The 26,741-nt window shown below is 38.3% G+C and overlaps 1 protein-coding gene across 1 annotated transcript in view; it reads right to left on the bottom strand.

Moving 5' to 3' along the window:
- Positions 1-26,741, bottom strand: part of SYTL2 (synaptotagmin like 2) — a 100,969-nt gene that overhangs the window by 9,206 nt on the left and 65,022 nt on the right. Inside the window, 12 exon segments of the mRNA XM_032641674.1 lie at positions 851-953; positions 2,065-2,234; positions 3,552-3,671; positions 6,553-6,647; positions 10,092-10,139; positions 11,380-11,433; positions 13,398-13,496; positions 16,518-16,915; positions 16,917-17,790; positions 17,793-20,411; positions 23,625-24,428; positions 25,543-25,657. Of these exon segments, the coding sequence (XP_032497565.1) occupies positions 851-953; positions 2,065-2,234; positions 3,552-3,671; positions 6,553-6,647; positions 10,092-10,139; positions 11,380-11,433; positions 13,398-13,496; positions 16,518-16,915; positions 16,917-17,790; positions 17,793-20,411; positions 23,625-24,428; positions 25,543-25,657 (5,499 nt within the window).

Below are 26,741 nucleotides of genomic sequence, written 5' to 3'. Positions count from 1 at the left end.
TATTGGTAGGTAGGTACTATTCTTATCTCGCTTTTGCAGATCTGAAGTGTAGATGGGTTAAATCATTTGTGTAAGGGTATGCAGTTTACAAGCAACACAGAGTTGGTCCCTGCCCTCATGGAACTTACAATTAAACCAGTAGTTAAAGTGCTGAATGTTAACACAGCCTATTGTTAAACAAGGAGACTGAGGCAGCAGACAGCAGGGAAACTTAGGGGTTAAGGACAGCTTCTCATAGGAAGAGGCATTTCAGGCTGTGGGAAGTAGTTATGGACAGAATGTGGGGAAGAATATCCCAGTCTGAAGGAACAGAAAGTCCCAGCAGTGTGAGAAAATGTAGTTCCTCCAAAGAACAGAAAGGAATCAGGCTGACCTGAAGAAAGACTATGAAAGTGGAATGATGAAGCTGGAGCTCAGGTTATCAAGGGAGTGGTATGCGTGTTAAGATGGGTGTACTTGACCCTAAGAATAATGGGAATCCTCAAATATTTTAAGCAAAGAAATAACATGATCAGAATTAGGCTTTTATAAGATTGTTTTGGCAGCAATGCTCAACTTTATCAGCTGTGTATCCTTGAGCAAGTTCCTTTATTTCTCTAAGCTTCATTTGCCTCATCTGTGAGACGCAGATAATACTATCCCCCTGGCAGGGTATGGAGGACATGCATGAGATAATGCATACAACAGTCATGGTGTATCTCATACAAAGCAGATTCTCAGAAAATGGTTATTCATTTCCTTCTCTCTTGGTGACTGACTTCCTCTGTAGAGACACTACCCAAGATGACATGGCCTTTTAAATGCATAGGTCACCATTTAGGATTTTCCTAGATAGAGAGGTCATAGATACCCGCAGTATCTCATTATACACAGGATTCAACGTTTTCTTCACTACAAGCGTTTTCTTCTTGCCCATTTTGCCCTTGTCTGGTAACAGATAAGTCTTTACATATCTAAAAAGAGAATTGAACAGACAAGAAGGTCAGCGAAAATAAAAGTGATGTGTCTAAACTCCATTTTAAAAAATGCACTGGAAATTGATAGAAATAATTATTTCATGACACTAGGAAAAGCAGTATGTAGTAAATGCTCTCACCAACACCTTTACGCTTAAGCTTTTAAAGTGATTTCAGTGGAATTGATAATTTTATATTGTTTTGAAGATTTTTAAGGGATATTTCCTGAATTCCTTTCTTCCTTTGACCTTAACTAATGTGGGGCAGGGGGAAGACGACAGACCTCTAACGAGATGCTTAATTCTACTGGCTAGTTTCCTATTAAGAAAAGGCTTTGATGCTTGCAGAATTAAAAAAGTTTTTGTGACTGTCTTTTGAAAAAAATAATCTGGTACATACCTAATCAAGCCATATGAATGTTAAAAAAAAAAAAGAAGAAGAAAAAGAAAAAACAACAAAAAGGCTATTAAGCCCAGTGCCTTTTAGGATTGGGCTTATGCTAGCAAAATAATTAAGAATCAGACTTCTGCATAGGGATAAGTAGGGAATACCATTCAACTTTGTAACTAAACTGAAATGCAATTAAACCTGTGATTTCAAAGATGAGTTGGTAATTCCCCCTAAAGTTCTATAGAATATAATTTAAATACGGAAACTACCTTATTCTAGAATCTTAACTATTTCTGCACTGCAGAGCATTATAAAGTATGTCCCACGTGTCCCTAATCCTAGAGAAAGTTTGAAAGTGTGTGGAGAGAGACTGGGGCTCAACCCATCATTCCTCATTTTGCTGCTGAATTTATGTAAACAGTCTCTTATCTTCTCTGTCCCTTGTTTCCTTATCTGTAAAAAGAAGGAATCAGGACAAAAAGACCTCAAAGGTCCCTTCCAACTTGAAACGTTTTGTGCTTCTCTGATATTTTTATAATTTAGTAGGTTTGGCATATGAATCTATAAAGTAAACAGCATTTCCCCCCAACTTTTTTTCCCAAACGTTCCTTTTAATACAGTCACACACATACCCTCCCTTCAATTACTTTCTTTCCTTCCCAATTTCTATAAGATTAAGAGCAACTAAGAGAAAATAGTGACTCCAAAATGTACTTACGGGTCCGAACGCTGTTTTTTAATATCTGCTGCTGCTAAGTCTTTACACTGGGCCACAAACACATGCAACTCCTCCAGTGAGTCCACATAGTCGACTGCAAACTGAATATTTCCCTTCACTTCCAGATTGCCAAAGTCTCCACTATAAACACTCATCACACTGCCGCTCACCTGAAAGCGTCGGAAACACGCAGTGTTTGTCTCTATCTCATTCTTGAACCCAACACAAGGATCATGGATGTAATCTTTGCTTGCCATTATTTCTCTAGTTTGCACATAAAAGCAGTTAATTTAATATGGCATCAAAAAAGCATACCAACACAGGCAACCTGACATGATATACATGACACGATGACTAGTGTTTAACAAAAATTGCCTCTAAGAGACATAGATGAAAAGTGAAATGCAAAGTTTTTTAGATGCTGACTCATTTCAAAGCAGGGTGATTTTATGGTAGGGGGCATTCAGAGTTCCATTTTTAGGCATGCTTAGAGTTTAAAGTGTTAAAGAAAGAGGATGTGAGAAACCTCAGGCACACAAATCACAGTGACACATTGCTCTATCAAATTTCCAAGGCACTAAAAAGGAATTTTACTATGTTACCCATCCGCTGAACCTAAGAAAATGCTTACTGAGCCATACACTTTTAGAGGTCAGGAAGGGCAGAAAATGGATGATTGATGAAGGAAGTTTAAAGCCTTCCCAAGGCCATATATTTGACTGTCATCAGCAGAAATTCAATTTAAATAGATTTTTTTACAAAGAGTTTGAAAAATGCAAGGCTAGTAAGAATTTAAGCACAGATCTATCATTTGTTTAGCATACCTGGTGAGATATGTGCACGTGTATATATATATCAGAGATATTTGGATAAGTGTCTGCGGACATATTTACGTATATATTTCTACACGCATCTTACATGCACACACAAAACTACCTCACTTTATGAAAGTTCTGGGTAAAGTCAAATTCTCTAAATCAAATCTGAGCAACTACACTTAGGGAGCTTTCCTTTGAAAACTCCATTCTGAATCCCTCTATGGGGCAAAGAATCGCCTCTCCTATTCTTTTATGTGAATCACTACTTTCATTCATCAGAATAAAAGTCTTGCTAAAAGACAGGTACAATTCTATACCTGCACACAGTATATAAAAGCATATCAGATATAAGCATACTTTGTGGTAGTTACCCCATTTGTTGCACAGAAAAATTTAGTGGTTCATTTTGTTGGTAATTTAGGTTTATTTTTTAAGTACTTACATCCAAAAAACCATATTTATTTATTTTGGATATGAATTCTCTTGTGATTAAAACAGAGAAAAAGGAAGATTTGGCTAGCCAGAAGCCAACTGTGGGTTAGAGAAAAAGCTCTCATGCCCCTGGAACCTGAGAAATACAACAAAAGGTCCTTTTACAGTAGCAGGAGCATGGTGGAGCAAGGTTCGCAGAAGCAGAGGGATATTAACATGAAGCCTTTGTTTACATACAGAAGACAAGGACGTCATGCCAGAGGAGCTGCTAAGATTGGTTAAAGAGCTCGGGCTCTTCTTGTGTCTGCTGAGCTGGTAACTGCCTTCTGATGTTGTATCTGTTTCTCTGTCATCACTCTACAAAACATCATACAATATATACAAAATTTAAATTCAGAATGAGTCAAGATCAAAATCTGTTTAGATAAAGATAATATCTTGGTATCCCACTGATCTATGACATTTTCCAAGGTCAAAGTGCTAACTGCCAAGGAATGGTATTCAAGACGGGGTGGGTGGTCTGCCTTGGACCTCATCGTAGGAGGCGAGCAGTGGTTAGGTACTGAAATAACAAAGCGATTTGTTTCACCTACAAGGTGGCCCCAAGGTGCATTCTCTTAATATTATACATTCGTATTGCTTGGAAAACTTTGTTGATACATATGAGAAATTAACTTTACCTAGACAATAAATGGTCTAACATTTACTATCAAATCATAAAAGGTCATGCCTCATTCCTCTCGTTAACATAGGCTTAACTTCCCTAAAAATCAATAGTGTCTCGTTTTACTTGAGACACTATTAAACTAGGGGAAACAAATGCTAATCTGATCTGTGTTTCAAGTTTTTTATACATATGTATATATGTGTGTATATATAATTTTAAACCACCTCTTAGGTATTTCTATAGTGCTATTGTGCTTATCTTTTGTGTTGCTATAGGGAAGTATACTGATTTGTACATTCTGCCCACATTAGATTTTAACAAATTAAAAAAAAAAATAGCAACAACATACTTATTTTAAATATGTCCCAGGAAATATTTACCTGGGTCAAGAAAGAAAAGTGACAATAATAAATTTTATTATATTTAGATCTATAGTTTATTAGATGGTAGCTTTAAGAATTTATGCTTCAGAATGAGTTCCTTTTGGGGTTAGAGAGTTTATGGAGCAGTTCAGTGGCTCCTGGGGTTAGGGAAACACCTTTATGGAGGAGTGATTAGTTCATGCCAACATATTCCAGGGCCCATGCAATTACATGTCAATGTAACAGATGCCAATCCTAACGCAGATTAAGAAAAGGGTTAAAAAATTATGATTTATATGGATGAGAAAAGAATCCTTCCTCAAGGGTGAAAAAAAATCCATACATTTTTCATGTCTCTATTATCATACTCCCTTCCCACATGCTTACAGACCATTTCCCCCTATCATAGCCGTAATACATTCTACCTGGTACATCAGAGCATTAGTGATTACTGGAAGGATAGGACCTTGTCTTGATGACCTGGAACACTGATTTTCATAAAGCTGGTACTCAACAAATGTGACTGACACTAAGCCTCAAAGGGACAGTAGACAAAGAAGCAATGTCTGATTTCATCCCACTTCCTTTAACATTCAGTCCAACCCCAGGTACTTTGAAAGGTAAAATGATGCAGCTTAATTTGGTATCTCTGATGTACAAACTCAAACAATTTGGACTGTCTTTTGTGTGGAGCAAGTGAGGCAGCAGGTTAAAACTGAAGGGAGGAGAAAAATAAAAAATCAGGCCAATCAGGTATCATTGGCCTCTCAAATTATTAGATGGTTCATTCATATGACCAACAAATACCAAAGCATATCTACAAAGGTATAAAACCATAGGAACTCCATGAGGTGCCTATGCTGGCTTCCAGCTAATGAGTTAGTTTCAAAGAATGAGTGATTCTTTCCAAAGGAACTGTAATGTGGGCTCTTAAGCAAATGCAAGGGCTGAATACTTGCAGATATAGTTCATCTAAGGCTCAAGAGTAGATAGAACGGTGCCCAGGCGGTGGGGGAGGAGGGATGTAATTTATATATTGTCCAGAGCTTTCCTTACACTCCATCTACTAAGAGAACACTTAAGGATGAAGCTTTTATTTCGCCATTAAAAATCAGACCAAAACTGCAAACGGGAACAGCTAACATTAAGGTACTCTGTGACAGCACTGTGCTATGTGTTTTCCCTGCACTATCTCACTGACCCCTCATAATCTAATGAGGTAGGTACTAGGAAAGCACTCAGGGAAGCTAAGGAAATTGTCCATAATCACGTAACAAATTAGTAGCATGGCCAGAACTGGGAGTGCCTAACCTCAAAGCTCAGGCTCCTAACTAGCTGGTGGCAAGAACATGGAATCTTAGTTAAGTCACAGGACCTGAGTTCAAATCCTAGATCTACTTTTTAGTAGCTGTTGGATTTGGGGAAAGTTATTTAACCTCTGTGAGGCTCTTTCTTCTTTTATAAAATGGAGAAATTTGTACCTACCACACTCTGTTTGTGAGAGTTAGACATCAGAGCGAATATCAAGTGCCTGGTACTTACTAGGTACCAAATGAATAATAGGTAATAGTCATGTTCTTACTTGAGACAGTAGGTATAGTAGTTAATAGCACGGGGGTCAGATCTGGGCTCCAGTGCTGGTTTAACCCCTTTCTAGCTGAGTGAGGTTACCTTACCTCTCTTACTCTCAGTTTTCTCATCTGTAATATCTGGGGATAATGATGGTGCCCACCTCCCAGGGTTAATGGAGGATTAAATGAGATAATGTACGTAAAGTGCTTACCCCCAGTTGATATCCTTAAAGTTTGCTATGTCATTGTTACTTTACTATTTTAACATATGCTTTCAAGCTAGTCATGCTACCTAGACTTAGCTTTCACAAATCAACTGTACTCTAAACTACAGAGGAGCTCATGCCAACATTTTTCTGCTGGATTTCTTATTTTGTACCCACTTTGAAACAAAAGTCACATTCCCAAATCTATGCACTTTGACTTCACCACCAATAAGAGTTACTGTATGAGTCAAATGAGATGTGCCTTGCCTTGTTCCAGGACTAACAACACTACCTCTATTGACATGAGAGGCAAAGGTCAGTCCTGCTGACCTCTTCGGTCTCTGCTATGGCTGAATACAGACACACCAACCTTGGCATAGTAAATCCACCTATTTGGTTCGATTTTTCGGAAGGTACGAAAGACAAACTTGCCTCATCTTGGAGAAATGCTGGAACAGACTTGCTCATCCTTTTGAGTTTGTCAGGGTGGGAAAACTGATTATCAGGTTGTGAAGGCACTGTGGAAACTAAACAGTAGCATTTCCATTCAAAATTATCCTCACAGTTGTCAGACAAACATAAGGCATAAATTGAAAACACACTTTTCTTTTGTCTATGAACAGAGATGTTTTTGTAAATTGGTTAAAGGAATAGTAGTTCACATGCACAGGACCATAAGGTAAGCAACATGCAGTTATAGAGAGAGAACTAGCAAGGAGTTGAACCAAATAGAAAACAAAAATTTAAAAACCACTAGGTTTACTGGACTGCAGGACCGGATTTGAATTATACTGAAACCTACAACCAATGTGAATTGGTTTTAACTGTTATTTTTTCACATTAGAGCTTTGAACCACAAGATCTGTACTTTATTGGTTCATCTCCTTGAGATATATTACATTTTTAACATGCTGCAGGCTGAAAAACTATTTCATCAGATAGCAAGGATCTTTGTACACAACTCAATCATAGAAGTTTTCTGGCTATTGAGTGTCTAAAAGGAGGTTGGTTTCTTTAGTGATTGCTGGGATTACCTGTAAGAGTGTTTCGCCCTCAGAAAGTCGTGAAAGACTACAATTTCAAAACGAATTATTTTTTGAAAATGGAAATTATTTAGATACCCTTCAATTCAGAGAGTTTTCAATAGACATATCCCAAGGCAAGTCTGAATGGTTCAATTTAAGATACTCTAAGAATTTACTATGAAAATGTAGCATATGGTTTCTTTCTGATACAGTAAGTATGTGTGTGGAAGTCACAATAAGATGATGAATTTGCTTCCTCGTTTGTGTAACTCTAGTTAGAAAACTTTCTTCTTCTTTGCCTAAGAATGACAATGTCTAAGCTTTTCTTATGGTGAATCAGAGCTTCTATATTGAATGGCTTAATATTTTTCAAGGCACTTAGAACAGTGTCTGGCACATATTAGGCCTTATGTAAATATTTGCTAAACAAATAAACATTATCTGATAGGAAATCTTTAAATTATCTTTTCAGTGTGATATAAATATACTGACTTGACTTTCTCATTGAAAGAGATACCAGGAAAACAGATAAATAAAAATCAAATTGTATTTCTACATATAACTCAAAAGGCCCAAATTTAGTCCTGAGCATTAGCTAAATTCATCTTTAGTTAAAAGAAATCTAATGAAGGAAGACAGAAACTTGAACTACACATATTAAATATTTGCTCATTCACATAATAGTTCTCACCTAGCTTTAGGCTCACAAATGCATCAAAATACATTTATGGTGTCTCACAAGATGAGACCTACTTTAATTACTTGCCATTAAACAATAACACATGTGTGTGTGTATTCAGGTGACTTATACTGAAGCAGTATAAAAGTAGATCCCGCAAGGGCACAATGTAGCCCAATGAATATGTAAAACTTTTTTTATCATAACACTACTCCCTATTATTTTCAAAAGTATGTATCTGTTACTCAAATGTAGTCAGTTTTACACTTATTGGGCTTTAGTTATTTGTGTTTTGATCATGCTTTTCATTTTGTCTTGTGGTAAGAATACACTCTTTACTAGAGAAAAGGAATAACCCCAGCCCAGACATTAAGAGTCATCTTGGAAAAGATCACAAAAAAGAGAAATTAATTTACCCAGAATTTAGCACACGATTAGCCTATTTCCCTTGACCAATAACTAAGCTAATTAGGAGGTCACATATGAAGACACAGACATATAGGCATACACTGTCTATGCCTATGTTTTGTTTTCACTCCTCAAGTTAAATGTTGAACAAAACACAGAAAGATAAACTAGCATGCCCAAACTTAAGTATTCAGTTGCCAGTTCAAAAGCAACTGGAAAAGCCTCTTTACCCAACACCCCTGAGGGACAGAAGTCTTGTTTCCTCTGCAGCAGCCGGACAGAGAACACACACCAAGGGCTGAAGCCTGGATTGCCTTCTTTCCTAGGTGGTTCTTAAGAATTTGTCAGGTCATGTGCCAAAGCTCAGCTCCTTCATCTCTGGCAGGAGAACCTCATGAGCAAAGTTTCAGATTTCAGATGAGATGTCACAGCTTTCAAGCACCAGCACTTCTCTACCTAATGGCTCCTTCCTTTGGCTGCTCTTCTCTTTAAGAACCATCAGCACATCCAAAGACTGTTGGGAAACTGTTATTAAAAATTATGTGGACTCCTGAGGGCAGGTGTGTGTATCATTATCTTCAACCCTCCAGTGCCTAGGATTGTGAAACCACCTCAAACAGGGACGTCAAGAAGACACACATGCATATCTGCATGCTTTGCTAGCCTCCACAAACACCTTTTTAATGCACCATTTGTACTCAAGACAATAGTCACAGTTAAGAACAGCAGTCTTAAGATTGAACAGAAAATGGTAAATAATCATTATCTTTTCTTCATGGTGGATATTAATTACTTGATGCATATTAGCTACCACAAGTGTACATACATTTCTTTCTTTTTTTAAAATTGAAATATAGTTGACATACAATATTATGTTGTGTACTAATAACTTTACATTTGCGTATAAAATGATCACCATAAGTCTAGCAACCATCTGTCCCTATACAAAGTTATCACAATATTATTGGCCATATTCCTTATGCTGTATATTACATCCCCACAGCTTTTTTATTTTATAACTTAACCTTTTAAGGTTAAGTTATAAAATAAACTTAACCTTTTCCCACCCACCATGCCCCCCAGCAACCATCCGTTTGTTCTCTATATCTTTGAGTTTGCGTTCTGTTTTGTATTTTTAGATTCCACATATAAGTGAGATCGTATGGTATTTGTCTTTCTCTGACTTATTTCACTTAGCATAATACCCCCTAGATCCAACTATGTTGTCACATACATTTACGACTTGAGATTCAGATGTTCACTTGCTTTATATTGAACTATACTAGAGTTTAGTTATGAACCTCAGAGCTTAAACCCTGTGCATTATAAAATTTGCTCCTATAGATAACGTAGAGAGGCATATATGACCATACTACATACTAGTCGTCAAAGTACAGTTCTTTCTTAGGTCCAGGTACATTATAAATTGCTTCATGTCTATAGCCTTGCGTAAAGGCCATAAGAGATCCAGTACTCCAGACCATACTGCAACATAAAAGTCAAGTGATATTAGAAGGTGCCAACTTCATTTTAAGTAAAGATTCAAAAAGCAGAGAGACTGGCAAAAGTATAACAGTACTGAGCAATAACGTGTGTATGTATAATACATATACATATGTATACGTAAAAATTCTAAATATATATAACTATCCCTCAGTGGAATCATGAATTAATCTTTCAACACAGATAGTAGTAAAATATTTTTAATAAAACCCTTGTCAGAATGAAATAGTTTTGTAAGCTGCAAGAGTTTAGTATAATAATAAATGCTACATTAATGGGGTTAGTTATTTCAGCACATTTAACACCATGTAGAGCGGCAACATTCAGTCATTTGTGAGAAAGATCCTGCTACTCACTTCCTGGAATGCATTCATTTGTATCTGGTTCCTGATCTGCTTTTTGATCTACTCAGAAGAGCAACATTGAGAATAAATACCATTTTAACAGAAAGATGAAAGAGACACGAAAATAAAGCTCAAATGTCAGTTTCACTACTAAGACTGCAGAATACATCTGACAGTTTTTCAGCTTGCTTTCCTCCATTCCCCAGTGCAATTCTTCATTAGCCTCTTTGAGGTCTCCTGTTCAAGTAAATAGCCAACATCCACCACAGGAGACGTGCAGTGTCTTTCCTCTCACTCAATAAGCCACAGCATGGAAAATGGAACGAGCACTGTGCTAGGAGTGGTGAAGCTGAGATGCCCGTCCCCACCCTCCCACTGACTGACGAGCTACAAGAGCTCAGACAGATCACCTAATTTCTCCGAGCTTTTCTCATCTGTAAGATGAAGATAAAAATCACTGCCCCACCTCCTTCAGTGAGGAGGTTGTAAACATAAAATGAGAAAGACAAAACGATTACATAAAAGTAAGGAATGACCTTTGAAGAGCTCTGTTGCTGCATTTTACATGAGAAAGCTCAGTTAATATACATTTTTATCATTATAGTGCAGGCAACTTAGAAAACGAAATTCTAGCATACAAGTATAAATTATATTTATGTTTGCATAAATGCTGAACCATAAAAATCAGACTCATTTCCATCCCTCCCACCACTATTACCCTATTCATTTTATAACTGAACCAAGTAACACCTGATCCATTGACAAGCTGCAAGACCTTCTGGCTCCTAAAAATTCAGAATCAGTTAATTTCACCCTTGGTCTATACTTAGTTAAGCAGAGGCAGGATCTCCACTCTTGTTCTGGGACCCTTTCCTTTGACCTTAAATCTTTACCAGTTATACCTAGAGAGATCTAAATGCTGAGACTTGAGAATCAAATATAGGAATAACTTAACCCAGGAACCCACTCCACTCTCCCTGCCTTCACAAGGAGTTTTGCAAGTCAGAGTAGCAAAAATCTGTTCATACCCATAGAAATACAATTTCCTATTTTTAAAAACCCTCGCTTCCCAAGGGTCTCTGATGAGATCCTCACAACAGTATCACCAGCAGAAACCTTAAGAATACAAGCAGTATTAAATGCACCAAGTCAGAACCATTTTATAATAACTTAGGCACAATTCATCACATAGCAGCAAATGACGTTCTTCTATTTCTCTAACAGCTGCATCCCGGTGACTGCCCAAACCATCCCAGAACCTAATACACAGACAGACATGCAAATACATAAAGATATTTACCATCTTCAGCACTACGCACTAATTCTTCTGGCAGATTATCTACTTTTGCTTGATCTGTGCAGGAGAAATTAACAAATGGTTAACACGACTGACCCTTGCCGAGAAAGAACAGTGAGATTGTCCCTGGAAGCCCCCGGAGTTGGAAGCAATTAGTCAAGATGCGGTGAGGGGTGCAACCAAGATGTCTTCCCCAAAATACTTTCCCTTTAGATTAGCTAGTTGAGCCAGTGCCATAGCGGGAGCTCCCATTTCAGCCCCGATGCAGCTTACATCAGCACACTGCTGCACACGGACTCCCAAGGGTTAGAGGGTTAGCTCAGAGCAAGCAATCGGCTGGCAGCAGGAGAAAGCACAGGGCTGCAACAGCCTCTTTATTCTTCTGGAAAGGGTAAGATGCTAGCCATGACTAACACCTTCTCAAACCCACGGTCATTAACAAATATTTCTGTGCATGCATCATCATTTGTGTATGCCTCTGGGAGCCTTGCTTGGGAAGTCAACTGAAGAGATGTAACTGGGGACCAGCTGCTAAGTGGAATCTTGGCAGGCTCGTGTGAGAGTGGGTATCGGTATTTGGAAAGGAGCATGCAGGAATACCCGTCAGCTGATGGTGTTTTTTATTTTAACTCTACGCATTCCTGAGTACTTTAAAGCTGCACCATGGAAATAGCCACGTGCTTCTCAGGCAAGAGGTCTGCCAAATTGGACAATTGTTGCTGAGTTTTGGGGTTTTTTTTTTTTTCCCTCAGGGCCCATCACTAACATCAGGAAGAACAATCAGGGCTGTCCAACAAAGGACTGGACTCGCCTTCTCTGGAAGCATTCAGGCGGATGTGGGGGGTTGGCCACCTGTTAAGGGGGCTTTAGAGGGAATTCCTGTACTGGGGGGAGTTTGGAATGGGTGACCTTCAAGGTCCCTTCCAACCCTGAGATTCCAAGATCTTTGGTAGGGTGAGGACTGCATTCCAAACTGGGACTCTACTGCCCCCAGAGCCCTGAAAATCTCTGAATTTTAAGAATTGTTTAGTGGCGTAGTTTTTTCTTTTTTAAAATCTGAGTTTTCAGTCTCAATCGCAGATGTGTAAAAATATTCTAAACACGACAATGGTCAATTTTAATCATATGAGTTTGGCAGTGGTTAACTTGCACTCAGTAAGTTTTCGCATGACCATCTGTAATCCCAGGGGTGCATTTTAGCTTAAAAATATTAAGAACAAAACCCCAAGAAGTCACAATCTCTAAGGCCCTATATACATTATGCTGTATGTTAGTACTCTAGAAATCCTTCACCAGTTAAATTAGCAGCCAGTGGGGAATAGTGTGCCTGAAGTGTTGCATGTCAGACAGCCTTTGGGCTTATAATTCCACTATCCAAAAGAAATGCATGAAAAGGGATAAAAGAGAAAGCGAAGTCCTTGAAGCCAGGGACTAATTCATCTCTATATCATGCAAAAATTCATCAGACATCCAACACTGTCATATGTAACACGGTCTCTTCATAAATGCTCTTGTTAATAGCCTGTTGATTTTGAGTCCCAGCTCTGCTGTATGATAGGAAGCAAACTACTTTACCTCTGTGAACTTCACTTTCCTCATCTGTAAAATGGGAGTAACAATTTGTCCCTCACAGGGTTGCCTATGCCAGTTAAACGGGAAAGTGCATGTAAAACACTTAGCCAAGTCCTGGCACACAGTGTTCAATCAATGTTAGCTATTACCACTAGAACCACTAGCTACCAGTCTTTTAAAACTCACTGTACTTGAATAAACACTCAAACTGGGATTCTTCAAGGAAACCTAGTATTCTAGTAACCAAACCTCACGCGTTATTTTAAAAGCAAAGTTCCAGCCACTTTAGGCTGAGCCTGTTCAGTTCACTTGGGAAAAGTTATTCTCATCTGTTAACCCCCCTTTAGGGTTTTCAGTGCACAACAGCATGCAGTGAGGCCACAGAAGAGCACATACGCATTTTTAAGCTGAGATGGGGGCATGAACAGTGGGGCAAACTTTATTCTCACTTGATGAATCTGATGCAACATCTTCTAGACTTTTGGAAGGCATTTTCCTAGCAGCACTCCTTTCCAAAGTTTTCAAAACAGGACTGGGTTCTTCTGAACCTGTTGCAAGACAAAACCGATGAATACTGCACAAAAGAAAAAAGAAAACAACCAAACTCTTAATAATCAACGGACACTGAAATGGTAGGTTGAAAGGAGGCATTATGCCGTAAGCCTCGATACTTTTATTCACGCTATGAAGCACTCCAACAGAAGAAAATAAAATTTCTCCACTAAAGAATATTAGTATATTCTTTAACTAACTTTCCTGGTCAAGAAATATTTGTAAGCATAAATGATACAGAAACAAGATTAACAAGATTCCCACATTAACAGAAATGTGCTCTCTTAGTCTTTTACACCTCTATTTTAGGCACATCATTTGTTCTGTGCCAGACTTTGAATCTTTCCCCTTCACTTCTAGCTTTTGAAGACAGCCACAAAATGGTTTTACGAGCATTAAAATAATTAGCTGAAAACCATAGAAGGCAGGATTCAGATGTTTTAACATCTGTGTATAACTGGGTACACAGATGGGTGAATTCTCCAGATTAACAAATGTAGGCTTTTTGGGTTTCATGAACTGGTGAAATTTCCAACAAAATGTTGGGTAATGACATGAGGTAGTCAACTTTTTATTTTACTAAGGCATTTGTGTGTGTGTGTGGGGGGAGGTCTCTATTATCTACTAATGCCTTTATTTTATAAAAGGAAAGGCATTTTAGGACCACAAGGGGAAAAAAAAAGGAAGAAAAAGCGCATAACCGCAGAATAAGAACAGTTCTTTAAATACATCTAATCTTATAAAAGTTTTTCTCTAGATAGTCCTTAATTGTTCCATTTTGACAGTGGAAACTCCATCATGGATAAGCCCTGGTCTGAGTACTCTCATTCATCACTGTTGTAGTCTCAGTGACTAGAACAGTGGCTGGCAACAGGCACTTCGAAAATGTTTGCTAAATCAACGAATGATTCCATTAATGAGTCGATGAATTTGGGAACTACTTCTCTAGACAATACTTTCCTGAAATGCATCCCAGTTCTGCCCAATGTTAATAGGCATTCTCCAGTAAATGGATCCTAAGATGAATTAGATTTGGGACACTGTGTTCAAACTTAAATGGTTTCTTACTGCAGACCTTTTTAGTGACTTTAATATGCTTTAGTGTACTAATCACGTGCGCGATCTCCCAGCATTCCCTCCCCCTTTTTAAAGGAACATACTGAGGTATTGGTTGGTTAAGACCTCAGCCACAAGTCAAACATGTTAGGCTGCTCATCAAAATTATGGTGCCTTGTTGTCAGGTTCTTCCCTACTCTCACTCCACCCCCACCCATTAATTTAAAAAATAGTAATTTAGGTTAGAAGATACAAAACTATGTACTATTTTATACCTCCTACTTGGCTTATAAGTTTAAAATATCTTCTCTGGGCTCTGTCTGTCTGGGTGGTTATTTATATTGATTATTTCTTTTTTAGATAGGCTTTTTTGCTGTTCAATCAGTTATGCTGGTATACTTTAACACAGCCATATACATTAAGCAACAGTCTGTAAAGTAAGTGCAAATTTACAAGCCCTTCACCTCCTATAGGTCAATTTGGCCTAGTAACTCATGGGGTAGCTTAGTAAAAGTCTACTTCAACAAGTTTAAGATGTTGCCTTAACGCTCTTGCATATGTCTGGTTTGAGAGACTGGTATTTCATTTTCCTTTTCTCACCAGTTATAAATGTTAAAGGGGCTTCAGCTTGATTACTTAGGATTAAAGGTGGATTCTTTGGTCAGTTTTCAATAATAGGCCCCACAGCTACTTGCCAAGGAGCCCAAACCTCACAAATCAGCCACTCAGTAAAGCTCATTTGTTCTCATTGAGACTGAAGGGAGCCAGAAAATGACAAATTCTATTAATTTTCTACTAAGGAAGGTGATCAACATTAGTCGTTGTGCAATTTTGGTTAAAATGTTCCAGCCAGAGAGCATCCTTTATCATTTCATCATTCTAATCAGCTAACTTCTAATCCCTATTTGTTCCTGGGTTTCTCTCCCAAAATAGCCAGGTTGCTCAGAATAGCAAACCGAGACAAGCCCTATCTTTTATAGCCTGGCTGAAACCAGAAGCCCAAGTCCACTTAGGCGAATATGGTAATTGATTAAGATCTCCATCCACTTAGCTAAGGCTGGAGCCAAAGAAATGCAGCAGGCCAGACAATGCCCTTATAGGTGGAATCAGGTGAGGTCATCAGACTGAGGCATACCCTAGAAGGGGAGGATCCTGCAGATAATTGCAAACAAGAGGGAGAGAGTGGCAACAGAAACACCACAGCCCAAGGTATCTCAAGGGAAACTTCCAGCCTTGCACTTTGTTCCTGGTACTTAGCCACTAATGTGGTAAACTACTGTTCTTAAAAGGGAAATGTGGGGCTTCCCTGGTGGCGCAGTGGTTGAGAGTCCGCCTGCCGATGCAGGGGACACGGGTTCGTGCCCCAGTCTGGGAAGATCCCACATGCCGCGGAGCGGCTGGGCCCGTGAGCCGTGGCCGCTGAGCCTGTGCGTCTGGAGCCTGTGCTCCGCAACGGGAGAGGCCACACAGTGAGAGGCCCACATACCTCAAAAAAAAAAAAAAAAAAAAAAAAAAAAGGGAAATGTGTGACCAGTATGGGAGTTTCTTGCCACAAATCTTACTAGAGACTCCTGTATAGACTGCCAATTAGGAAATTCTAATTAGCTCCAAGAGAAAAGCACACTTGGATGTTTTAGAGGTACTCTCTAAACCCCAAAAGTTCTTTAAAAAATATTTTTGAAACCTAAAAATTCTATCACTGATCAGTGAGAATAAAGTCAGATTCTGAAACACTGCCTGATGGGTAAAGCTATCTCTTTGTAACTCATCTGATTAAAGAAGATAAAAGGAAATGTAGTTTTTTATTAAGAAAATCTAGGGAGAACTGAAGTACAAGGAAGAATTTAGTACTGTTTGGGATTGTCAAATTAATCCCAATTCTAAAAACTACACCATCCTTTATGTCAGCATTACATAAATCAACTCATTAACCAATCAGTTAAAAACCTCAAAATGCTCACTGGAGGTATTTCTGCAGCTTTCTGCCTTAGAACTGATGTTTCCATCTGAAATATCAGAGTCAGAGAAACCTTCTTTTTCTTCCTTTTTCCCTTGTCTCTTATACGGTGATGCCAGAATCAATTCAACTTTACTTATTTTTGTAGAGTTTTCTTTGTCTGTCAGGAGAGGAATGGGTTGCCTATTTCTGGGCACGTTCATTGCTTCAGGAGCCTCTTTGAAACCAAGCTCCTGAAAAGCCCCTTCTCAAACTACTGCAACCTCACTTTCATAATTTCTGTCCTCTGGGGGTTTTATAGTTTCAGTGGTCCCTATTTCATGGTCCACAGAAAGTTGTGAGGTTCCAGGGATCTCAACCCCACTTTCAAAACCACAGAGATCTATTGGTAAATCAGTCAGCTTTGTCTCTTCCCAACACTTTATCACGTTGCCTGACTTGAGGTTTGAAAACATTACTCTTAAGTTTCGTTTCCGAGGCCTTTGAGGCTGTCCAGTAAAAAGAGGGCACTTTCCCCAAGAACCTGGCCTGCTTTGACTGTGAAGGCTCCTTCTCAGGAGTTTCTTCCTTCACTGACACCTGGAGCTGATAAGAAGGACCATTAGATGATTCTTTAAGGAGTTTCTCAAAGCCAATCTCAAAAGCACTCCCAGTAATTGATGGAGCCTCAGACTTTTCTGCTGTTTCTTTCATTTCCTTAGGATGGAATTCAGAAGCAGCCTGCCTGGGCACCTCAGTACTACCTATTAACTTTGATGAATAAAGAGTCCCTGTATCACTGTCATATTTTGAGCAGGGGCTTTCAATTGTTTCCTTCAGTAGTTTTTCTAAGACAGCACTGAATTCAAGGAGTTCTGATTTAGGTTGAATAATTGTTTCCCTCACAGTTTCTGTCACTTCCTGAGATAACTCTTTGCCATCCTGAGCAACAGTAGAAGCAGATGAGCTAAGGGTTTGTTCTGATGGAGGCATTTGGGCAGCTAAATAAGATCCAACTTTATGAGTTTTATCAGGAACTACACTGAAGGAATACAAATCCTTTCTGTCTGGAACTATGCTGTCCATTGTAGTCTGTGATGGGATAACTCCCAGAGAATTTGAGGGGCTACCTTCTACCTGCACGCCTTCAGGAAATTCTGCTTTTACTTCTCCAGAAACTACTTCCCTCCCTACTGGATAAGTCAACAAAGCTTCTCTAAGTAGCTTTTGTAATACAGCCTTTACATCATTCAGTGCAGGTTTGGATAGAAGAAGAACTTTTTCTACAGTCTCAGAAATTCCCTTTGAGAAGGTAGTGCCTTATTCTGAGGAACAAGATGAGCATCCTTAGAAGAAGGCATACCTTGGGGAGTGTTGGCCACATCCCCAAAAGAACCCTTTCTGTGGTGATAGGAAGGTTGATCCAATGGGTTAGAACCTTCCGCAGCCATCTGAAACAAGTTCTCCGTGTTTAGCTGGCACTCACCACTTTGAGCTTTCTGGGAGAGAGCTGAATTTCCCAAAGTTTCTGCCTCTGGAAAAGAAGCTAGTATCTCTCTCTGATAGGCTGATGTGTTCTGACTCCATTCTATCCCTTTTTCATAAACTCTACTCTCTTCAGACTCAGAGTCTATCCTACTGGTTGCCGGTTCACATTTGGTTTGCGAGGGAGAGGGTGGAGGTCCAGTTGCTTCCTTCAGGAGTTTGTCTAGACTAGCAGTCAAAGTGTTCGAATTGACCTTTGGAGGAGCTACTGGTTTGTCTATATGCTCATTAATGATCTCCTCAGGTCTTTTGGCTTCTTCCTCGGTATCAGCAAAATCTGTCTTTCGAGGCCATGTCCTATTTTCAGAAATACCTGGTTCAAGCGCTTGTTTTTTATGAACTTTTCCACCAGAGGGCTGGATGACTGGTGATGAGGCTTCTGAAAGCAGCTTCTGTAAGCTGTCATTAAACGCGTCTCTGTAGTCTTTAGAGAAAACACTTGTTTTCACAAGGGATTCTTGAATCTCTCGGTCAGAGTAATCCTTTTCTTCCTTGAACACTGGAGTAACAAACCCTTCTGTATTTTTTCCCATGTTTTCCTTTGATGACTCATATCCTGGCAACTGATGAGTGGACTTTCTGGGTGGTCTCAATGGAAATGTGGTTTCATTTGGTAACACCTGGAGTGTGCTCTTTGAATTTAATTTCTCTATTTCCTCTCTTCCCGGAACTTTTTTCTGGCTTAGAAGCGTCTCTCTTTCATGGGTATTTTTTCCTGATGATTTAATGTCACTGAATTCTTTGCGTTTCTGGCTATTAAAAGGCACAGAATTTTTTTGGCTTGTGGTAGTATTCTTCTCAATATTATCTTGACTGTTTGGATTGGCTCCTAAGTCCCAAAACTTTCTCAAATTCTCAAATTGAGAGTGATTATAGACCTGTTCTGTATTGGGTTCATCCATTCTTTCTTTTAGGGATATAACTTTAAAGTTGGGATTCCATTCACCAATTAGAGATCTGTCTTTCTCCAAAGAGGTATGTATTTCACTCCCAACATTTGAAGGAAGTTGCAGTGGTGGAAAAGTAATGTCCTTTTCATAATGCAAACTGTCTGTCACTGGTAATCTTCTCATAGGCTCAGTTGTCTTACTCTGAAACAGAGACACTTTACCTGGTTGGCCAGCTGAAGGATCATTTTGGGATGGACCTGATATTTGGGGCCTGGTCTCTTTAGTTTTATTGGAGGAATAAAAATGGCAGAGATGGGCTGCTTGACCATCCTTATCTAGGACCACTTGTTTGGCAGTGACTTGATTATTATATTTACTACAGCCTGTAGATAAACTGTCCATGGACCTCACAGGCTGATATGCTTTAGCAGAAAGTCGTTCCTGACAAAATGAAGATGTCGGTTCTTTATGAGTTAAGTTAGCAGTAGCTTTCTCACCTTCCCAAAAGGATATTCTGTCACTCACTCTTTTGTATTTCTCTCTTTGCACTTGGTTTTGGGGAACCTCACCTGCTTCTTGTAGTTGGACCTTAGGCTCCTTCCAAGGAGATTTATTGTTGGTAGCCTCAGGGGGTGACTCAATAGTCTCTGATTCTGAAGAAGCTTTTAGGATGTAACTATCTCTTCCTTTGCTCTCTCTCTCTGCCTTCACGTTGTCTTTCAAACTCCATTGTTCGATAACTGTTGAAGAGTCAAAATTCACTTCTGACTTTCTTCTGTTTTTTTCATAAACACAAAGCTTGGGCTCTTCTTCACCTAAACTGTCAACATCCTTAGTGTTGCGTGGAACTTGATCTTCTGCATGAGATCCTTTGCAAACACTGTAGGAGTAGTTATTGGTTGGAGGAAGTACCCCAATTCCTTCTCCTACGTTTTTTGAACCTTGGCTATAGTCCACAGTTTTACTCTCTTGATTTGGACTAGAGATTTCAAATGGTTGCAGTATGCCTGGACTTTCCTTGCCTTGTGGGGACAAATTAATAGCTCTGGGTTTGATATTCACATTTTTGCCATTTCCAAAAGGCATATTTTCCTCTACCTGGAATGTTGAATCAGATCCCACAGGTGTCAATTCAACTTTCGTGGATAACAGAGCCTTTGAGCCATTTTCTTTTTGACCGGTATCACCTGTCACCAAGGCAACAGCAATCCGTGACTCTGAGTCTGTTTTTCCTTTGGGCTTTATTTCTTGGGAATATTCGAGAGATGATTTCTTGTCATCTGAATGAGAACTTCGGTTAAACCAGTCTAGGACTTTAGATATGGAATCATCGGTTGTCTTCCTTATCTCAGGGGCATGTGGACCAGAGCATGAGGACGTCTTAGCTTTTAGGGACTTGAGAAGACGGGGCTTACCTTGCTGATGGTCTCTAGAACTGAGATGTGGCACCTGAGATGACTCAGGCTCAACGCGAGACAGTTCATCTGCAACACAGAAATGCTTTTCTAAATAAGAAAAGAGAATGCTTAAAGAATTATTATTCAATCACTCACATTATCTTTTAAAAAGGCACTTTGTATTTACATTTTCTACACCATTAGCTGTTTATATCAGCATTTATCTGGAGTTATAATGTAAACCATCCTAATTAAGATATTCTACCAAAGATGCCCTATAACAGTAAAGGAAGGTAAACATAGGCCCCTGGAAGTATGGGATGTAAGCCGAATTGGGGAATTTCTTTCAAGTGTCTGTTTTATTCTAAAAAATCAAGTAGATTTTGTATTCTGACCCATGTTACATTTTAAACATTAATTTTTCTCAAAGCTTTGCATAAAATAGACACTCCAGGAAGATACATCATGTTGATTTTATGACGCCACCTATCTACTGGCCCACTCATAAACCCTAGAGAGGGCTTACACTCAAGTTCGAGAAACACAGACTTAGGAGATTTCAGAAGTTAGAAAAACAACGTTCAAGGAAGATTAAACAAGGAGCTCCCTCCAACACATCAGAATGGCGCAAGAAGGATATTTGCATCCAAGGGCCTTACTCCTGGTATACTGAACCAGAATCTCTGAAGATGGGGCCCAGGAATCTTTCCTACCAGCTATCCCAGGGGTTGTTTTGCATACTTCAGTTTGAGGACCATGGTCTCAAGAGGCTCCTCCACGATCCCCTATTTCCCTTCTACAATCTGTAAGCTGGAGGTAGTCTCTGGGAGACAAAGTAAAATGAGGACTGATGGAGAATGGGATTTCTACCTGTTCCCTGATGTTTGCCAACCAATGGCTAGGAGGCTAGGGAAGGACACTTAAATTCTTTCTAGACTACCAAGAAAGTAGAGAGAAATTATACTCCAATAAAGATGTTAAAAAAGAAAAAAGAAAAAAGAAAAAGTAGGGAGAGACCTTTCTGAGCTTTATTCACAGGGCACATGGCACATGTAGATGAGGGAACTCAGGCATGCTTTCTCTTTAGTTAAGACTAAAGGTGTTTCAGCATTTCAGCATTTCTTGCTCTTCCTTATAAATGCTAAGCTACACAATACATGTTCTTGAAAATTACGTGAGTTGAATTTTTATGACATTAGCTACACCTGAAATGTACCAGAGATGTCAGTTAATAAAATTACCTCTTTGATTTTAATCATCAACTCTGGCTAAATGCTAAAACAACAAAGGCTTATACAATAATTGGCACATAGTGGATATTGGTTTCCTTTCATAACTACACATTATACTATTAAATATATGTCAGTAATGATAAAGTTCCTTTGAGAAATCTTTAAGAATTCTTTGTTAGTCTGTTTAACAGAAGACTAATAATGAAAAAAATGCTTGTACTACAGTTAGTGAAAAAAAAAAAGCAGTCTGGACAGTATGAACATAATTTAAATTCTATCCATGCCTGAAAATTATTGGAAGGCCCTACAATTAAACATTAGTGATAGTTAGTGCTGGGTGATATCACAGATGATAATTGTTTTATTCTGTATGCATTTCTTCTTTTCAAATGTTTTTACACTTTTCAAATGAAAGTATATTCCTTAAAAATAAGAGTTTAAAAATTTGATGCCAGATAATGTTTTGTTTCCTTTGAGGAATTCCTTTGTTTTCTTCCAGTATAATATAATGAGTGTGATAATGACTCTCCTAAAGCTCAGAGTTAAAGTCAAACCCTTATAATTCACACAATTAGAGTTTACCATTCTTTTTTGGTCCTGATTTTCTTCTTATGCTCCATTATTTACTTGTATATATTTCTGTGGTAAGCAGGGGGGAAAGCAGGGCATTAATGAGTAAGCAGGACTTTGTATATAAGCTCTGAGACCAGAAGGCCTGTCTGTCAACCAAAATGGGTTTAGCTGATGACGGCTTCTCCCCAGACTTCACGGTGAGCTGAGATTGAGATTTAAAAATCAGAAAGCAAAAATAAATAGTTAATACAAAATTAGAAAGGTAGTCTGTGGGAAAGCAGGTGCACTTTGAAAATCAGGAAAGGTTTACCATTTTTTTTCTATGGATTATAACAAAGGAAAATATTACCAAAGAAATTTTTTTCATCTTTTGGATAAACATTTAAGTAAGCATCACCCAATTATTTGCTAGTGTTTATTCAAACTTTAGTAGTTTCCTTAAAATGAGTTCCTTTATATCTTGAAGAAGCTAATTTTTAATTTTTTTAAAAAAAATATTCTCTTCTGTTCAAATGATTTAAAATACCCAGGGAGAGGGGTGATGGAAATGCTTTGTCCTTTAAGAAGTGGATTGATTTGAATAAGTATGAAAGTGTACGGCTGAGCAAAAGTGACTCAGGGTCAACTTAATATCGACTAATAAGGGAGGAGGAGAGTAAATGAGTTAGAAACTTGCCTGTTGCTACTGTAAATTTTCCTGACTATAAAAATTATCATAGAGTTAGATTAGGACTTAGTGAAGATGGGAGAGAGTACACAAAATGATTTTTCCCATTGCTTCTGTTTTAAAACATAAGAATTGTGAAGTAATCATATAGGCATAGGAAAGCAGTTTGAGGCATCCCCTGAGAGTTCTAAGATCTTCAAGAGAGGACTAGTCAGCTAGTTAGCAGGGAAAAGCAGTACTCTCATTGCCTCTCAGCTCACACCAGCTGAAGGAGAAAGTTCCTCCAGAGCATTTAAAGTCTAAGAACAAATGGATGGAGGCCCTGGGCAGGCCAAAGTATGAGGCTTTTTCATAGTCAGAATTTAAAGTCTAGTTTCCCATCCTTTGAGGCTAAGAAAGTGACGGTTCTCCTGAAATTAAAAGAGAAACCGAAGTTTGGTTAAATGGTAATTGATAAATTTGCATTAGGTGAGTAATAATATATTTACTCTGTACAAAAGTATTAGCATATGTTTATTTCTCACTCTGTATATACACCTTGATTTACCTCAAAGTGCTATAATTTGTTTAGTTAAATTATTGATATGATTTTTTTTTTTTTTTGGATTAAGCATAATGTGCTGGAAAGTGTGCTATCCTGGTTCTTTTAGTTATTGGCGATTGAGGAAAACATGCAAACCCATTAAGAGGCATAAACATTCCCCGGTGGCACCTGCTTGAATTTTAGCGGGAATACCTAGAAAGCAAAATGGGTTTCTACCTGGCTGGCCTGGCCATTCCAAGCCCACTGGCTCAGTTTTTAGAGCCTGGTAGTGACGAATCTCTTACCAGCAGGGCTTCTGGACAATTTTGATTCAAGCCTTGACAATTCTGATGAGTTAGCTTTGTGTTCATTGATGGTGTGTGAATTCTCAGTGGACTGTGCTCTTGTAGTTAAAACTTCTTTGGGAGGATGGTGCTCATTAATTGGAAAGGAACCAGAAGTCATTGGCTGATGTGTTTCATTTTTTGATGTACTTGGGCTTGAGGCTGATGGCTGAAAAAGCGAAGCCTTTTTGTATCGGGAAGGCTTAGGATCATTGCAAAACTCATCTATGTCCCCTGCATCTTCTGTTCCATTCTTCAACCTGTCAGATTCTAAAACACTAAATTCTCCTACTTCCCGGCCATGGACTAGCCCCAGACTCTGTGGGAGTTCATCCTTCACTGCAGAGAATCTCACGTGCTTTAATGGCTCCAGTGAGTTTGAGGAGGAGTCATCTTCTAACGAATGCTCCTTCTCAGAAATCCTCTCATGGATGGTTAGGCCAGGTGACACAATTTTGCTTTTGGGTTCAACGTTCTGAGGAAAACGAACAGTTTCTGAGTCTGTGCTACTGGAACTGGAATTGCGTTTCAGGATCCCTCTTGGAGCCCCTCTTGTGTTCAGGGAGTCTGTCCTTTGTCTAGGAAAAGACTGGTTATCATCTTGCTTTAAGTCATGCGATTTATAGATCATTTTCCTGGCATTGGGGATTGGAGCCTTGATTTGGGACCCATTCTCAGGGCCTGGAAAAGTCTGCTTTGTTTTCTCTAACTTTTGGCTTGAAATATCCAGGATAGATGACTCTTCTTTGGACTCTGACAATTCATCTGAAAAGTAAAACATATTAGATGATATACCAAATGCAGAATAACTCTGTAATTTAAAACACCTATCATAAACTTAATCTACATTTAGCAAAAACACTAAGTATTAAAGACAATGAAGCATGAAGCATAAATATAGACCTAATTAAAAAGCCTTAAAAAATTCATGCATGAACTTCATTAAATTTAAGATTGCTGTGCTTTACATGATGCATAGTTTGTGGTATTTTATACTCAATAAAAATTTTTTTTAAAAAAGAAACTTTAAAAATTCCTCAAGGAGGGTAAAGAAAAAACACAGAAGTCACTTTAAAAAATTCATGTATGGAAACCAGAAAAGGGAGCTCAATTTTTTAAAATCTCAATACCTAAAACAAAAATTAATTTTGTTAAAAAGTTAAAAAAAACAGGTAATGTTCCAGTGACTTCTTATCTGTAAAGTATTTTATGCTATCTAAAGTGTATCCAATGGAGAGGAAAACTACACTAATATTAAAACAGGCTAATTGAAACTCCTAACTCTACTGTTTGTTAATTTTCTACCCCTTGTCCAATCTTTGATGCTTGTGGAATCTTCTTACAGTTGCTTTTGAAGAGATTAAATTGTCTAATGTTTCTTCTTAATGGTGAGAATGGTAAAATTCCATAAGAGGCAGACTTCAATCAGTTAAGCAACAAATCTGATCAAATGCTCCTGGAAGACTGGGCTGATAACTACAGATTCGAGGATTGTAACATTGTCAAGTGGTCTTTTATCTTGAGGCAAACTCTCCATTTTAAACAGAGAACTGTGTCTGTACCTGGTAGACATCCAATAAAGACTGTTAAATGAATGACTGAATGCCTCTGGTCAAAAAATTTCCCAGGTCACTGTGGGGGGACCCAAGACATGGAGGTCACACAAGTGTCAGCTCCAAGACTGGAATGCATGAACTTCCAGTTTCTAAAATTTCTGCTTCCTTCCCTCAGGCAGGAAACCAGTGGGCAAAGTAGAAGAAAACCATCAGGACTTTTCACTTTCTCTTGAAAGCTATTTTGGTTAAAGGAACTCTGAGAATTTCCCTTAGTCCATAGATAACAAAGATAAAAATATCTAGACCATAAAAATAATATTTACCCTCTTCTGAAGTCTGAAAGAAACCAGCCCTTCCATTTTTTGACTGCTCATTTTTGATTTGTTGAGATAAGTGATCTTCTGGCAGCATGGAGCTATTAAATGGATTCTTCCTTTGCTGGGGAAAAATATTGTTTATTAAACTCATTTTAAATGTCACAGCAGCAACTCAGTGTCAGCAAATGCTTATTATCGCCAATAGTTGGTAGTTTTATCCAGTAAATTCTATCTGGCATGTTTGAAAAATGATGGTCTTAATTAATCTGGTTAGCAAAGAATTACCATATATATGCCATACCAAAAAAATAAAAAAAACCAACCAAAAAAAAAACACAGGACAAAATTGTATAAAGTATACTCAATTCCAGAGTCCTCCAAAGTTAAACCAGAACGAGGCATTCAAATCTAAATCTCACAGAAGTGAAATTTTTACAGATGTGAGACAACATGGGCCTGAACATATCAAAGAGGTGGTCAAGGTCGGGGTAAACCTGAGACTCTAATTAGGGCAGATTCCCACCCGTGCTCTTCCTACTGTATGAGACTCACTGTGATAGATTAAAGCTGTACTAAATATAATTGTAACTGACCTTTCCTATAAGGATTTAAAAGACAAGGTATCTTGAAGTGGTTCATAGTCACTATCATGATCATCAATTCTAATGACAGAAAAGCGTATCAGTAAATAGAATTTTTTTCAATTGAAGTATAGTTGATTTACAATGTTGTGTTAGTTTCAGGTGTAGAGCAGAGTGATTCAGTTATACATACATACATATACATATATATATATTTTTTTTTACTCAGATTCTTTTCTCCTTTAGTTTATTACAAAATATTGAGTATAGTTCCTTGTGCTATACAGTAGGTCCTTGTTGGTTATCTATTTTATATATACTAGTGTGAATATGTTAACCCCTAACTCCTAATTTATCCCTCCCCCCCAGCATTTTTTTATTAATGTAAGACTGAATATCAATATTTGCTATCTGTTGTTTCATAAATTGACAATTCCCTCCCCTAAGCAGACCTCTAACAGAGATTCAGGAAGCCATGAATAGGAATAAGGACTGATATGGAACCAACAAGCCACATTCTTATGCTTCAAAGCAGCAGCCCCCAACAGCATTAGACTTTTCATTCTTTAGGACAAAAAATCTAGGTCTTCAGCAATGCAGTAACATGATATTCATAAAATTTTC

The sequence above is a fragment of the Phocoena sinus genome, chromosome 8 (genome assembly GCF_008692025.1).
Source record: "Phocoena sinus isolate mPhoSin1 chromosome 8, mPhoSin1.pri, whole genome shotgun sequence".
Taxonomy (NCBI): Eukaryota; Metazoa; Chordata; class Mammalia; order Artiodactyla; family Phocoenidae; genus Phocoena; species Phocoena sinus.
The sequence above is the reverse complement of the archived record's forward strand: the minus strand, read 5'-3'. Positions and strand labels throughout refer to the sequence as shown.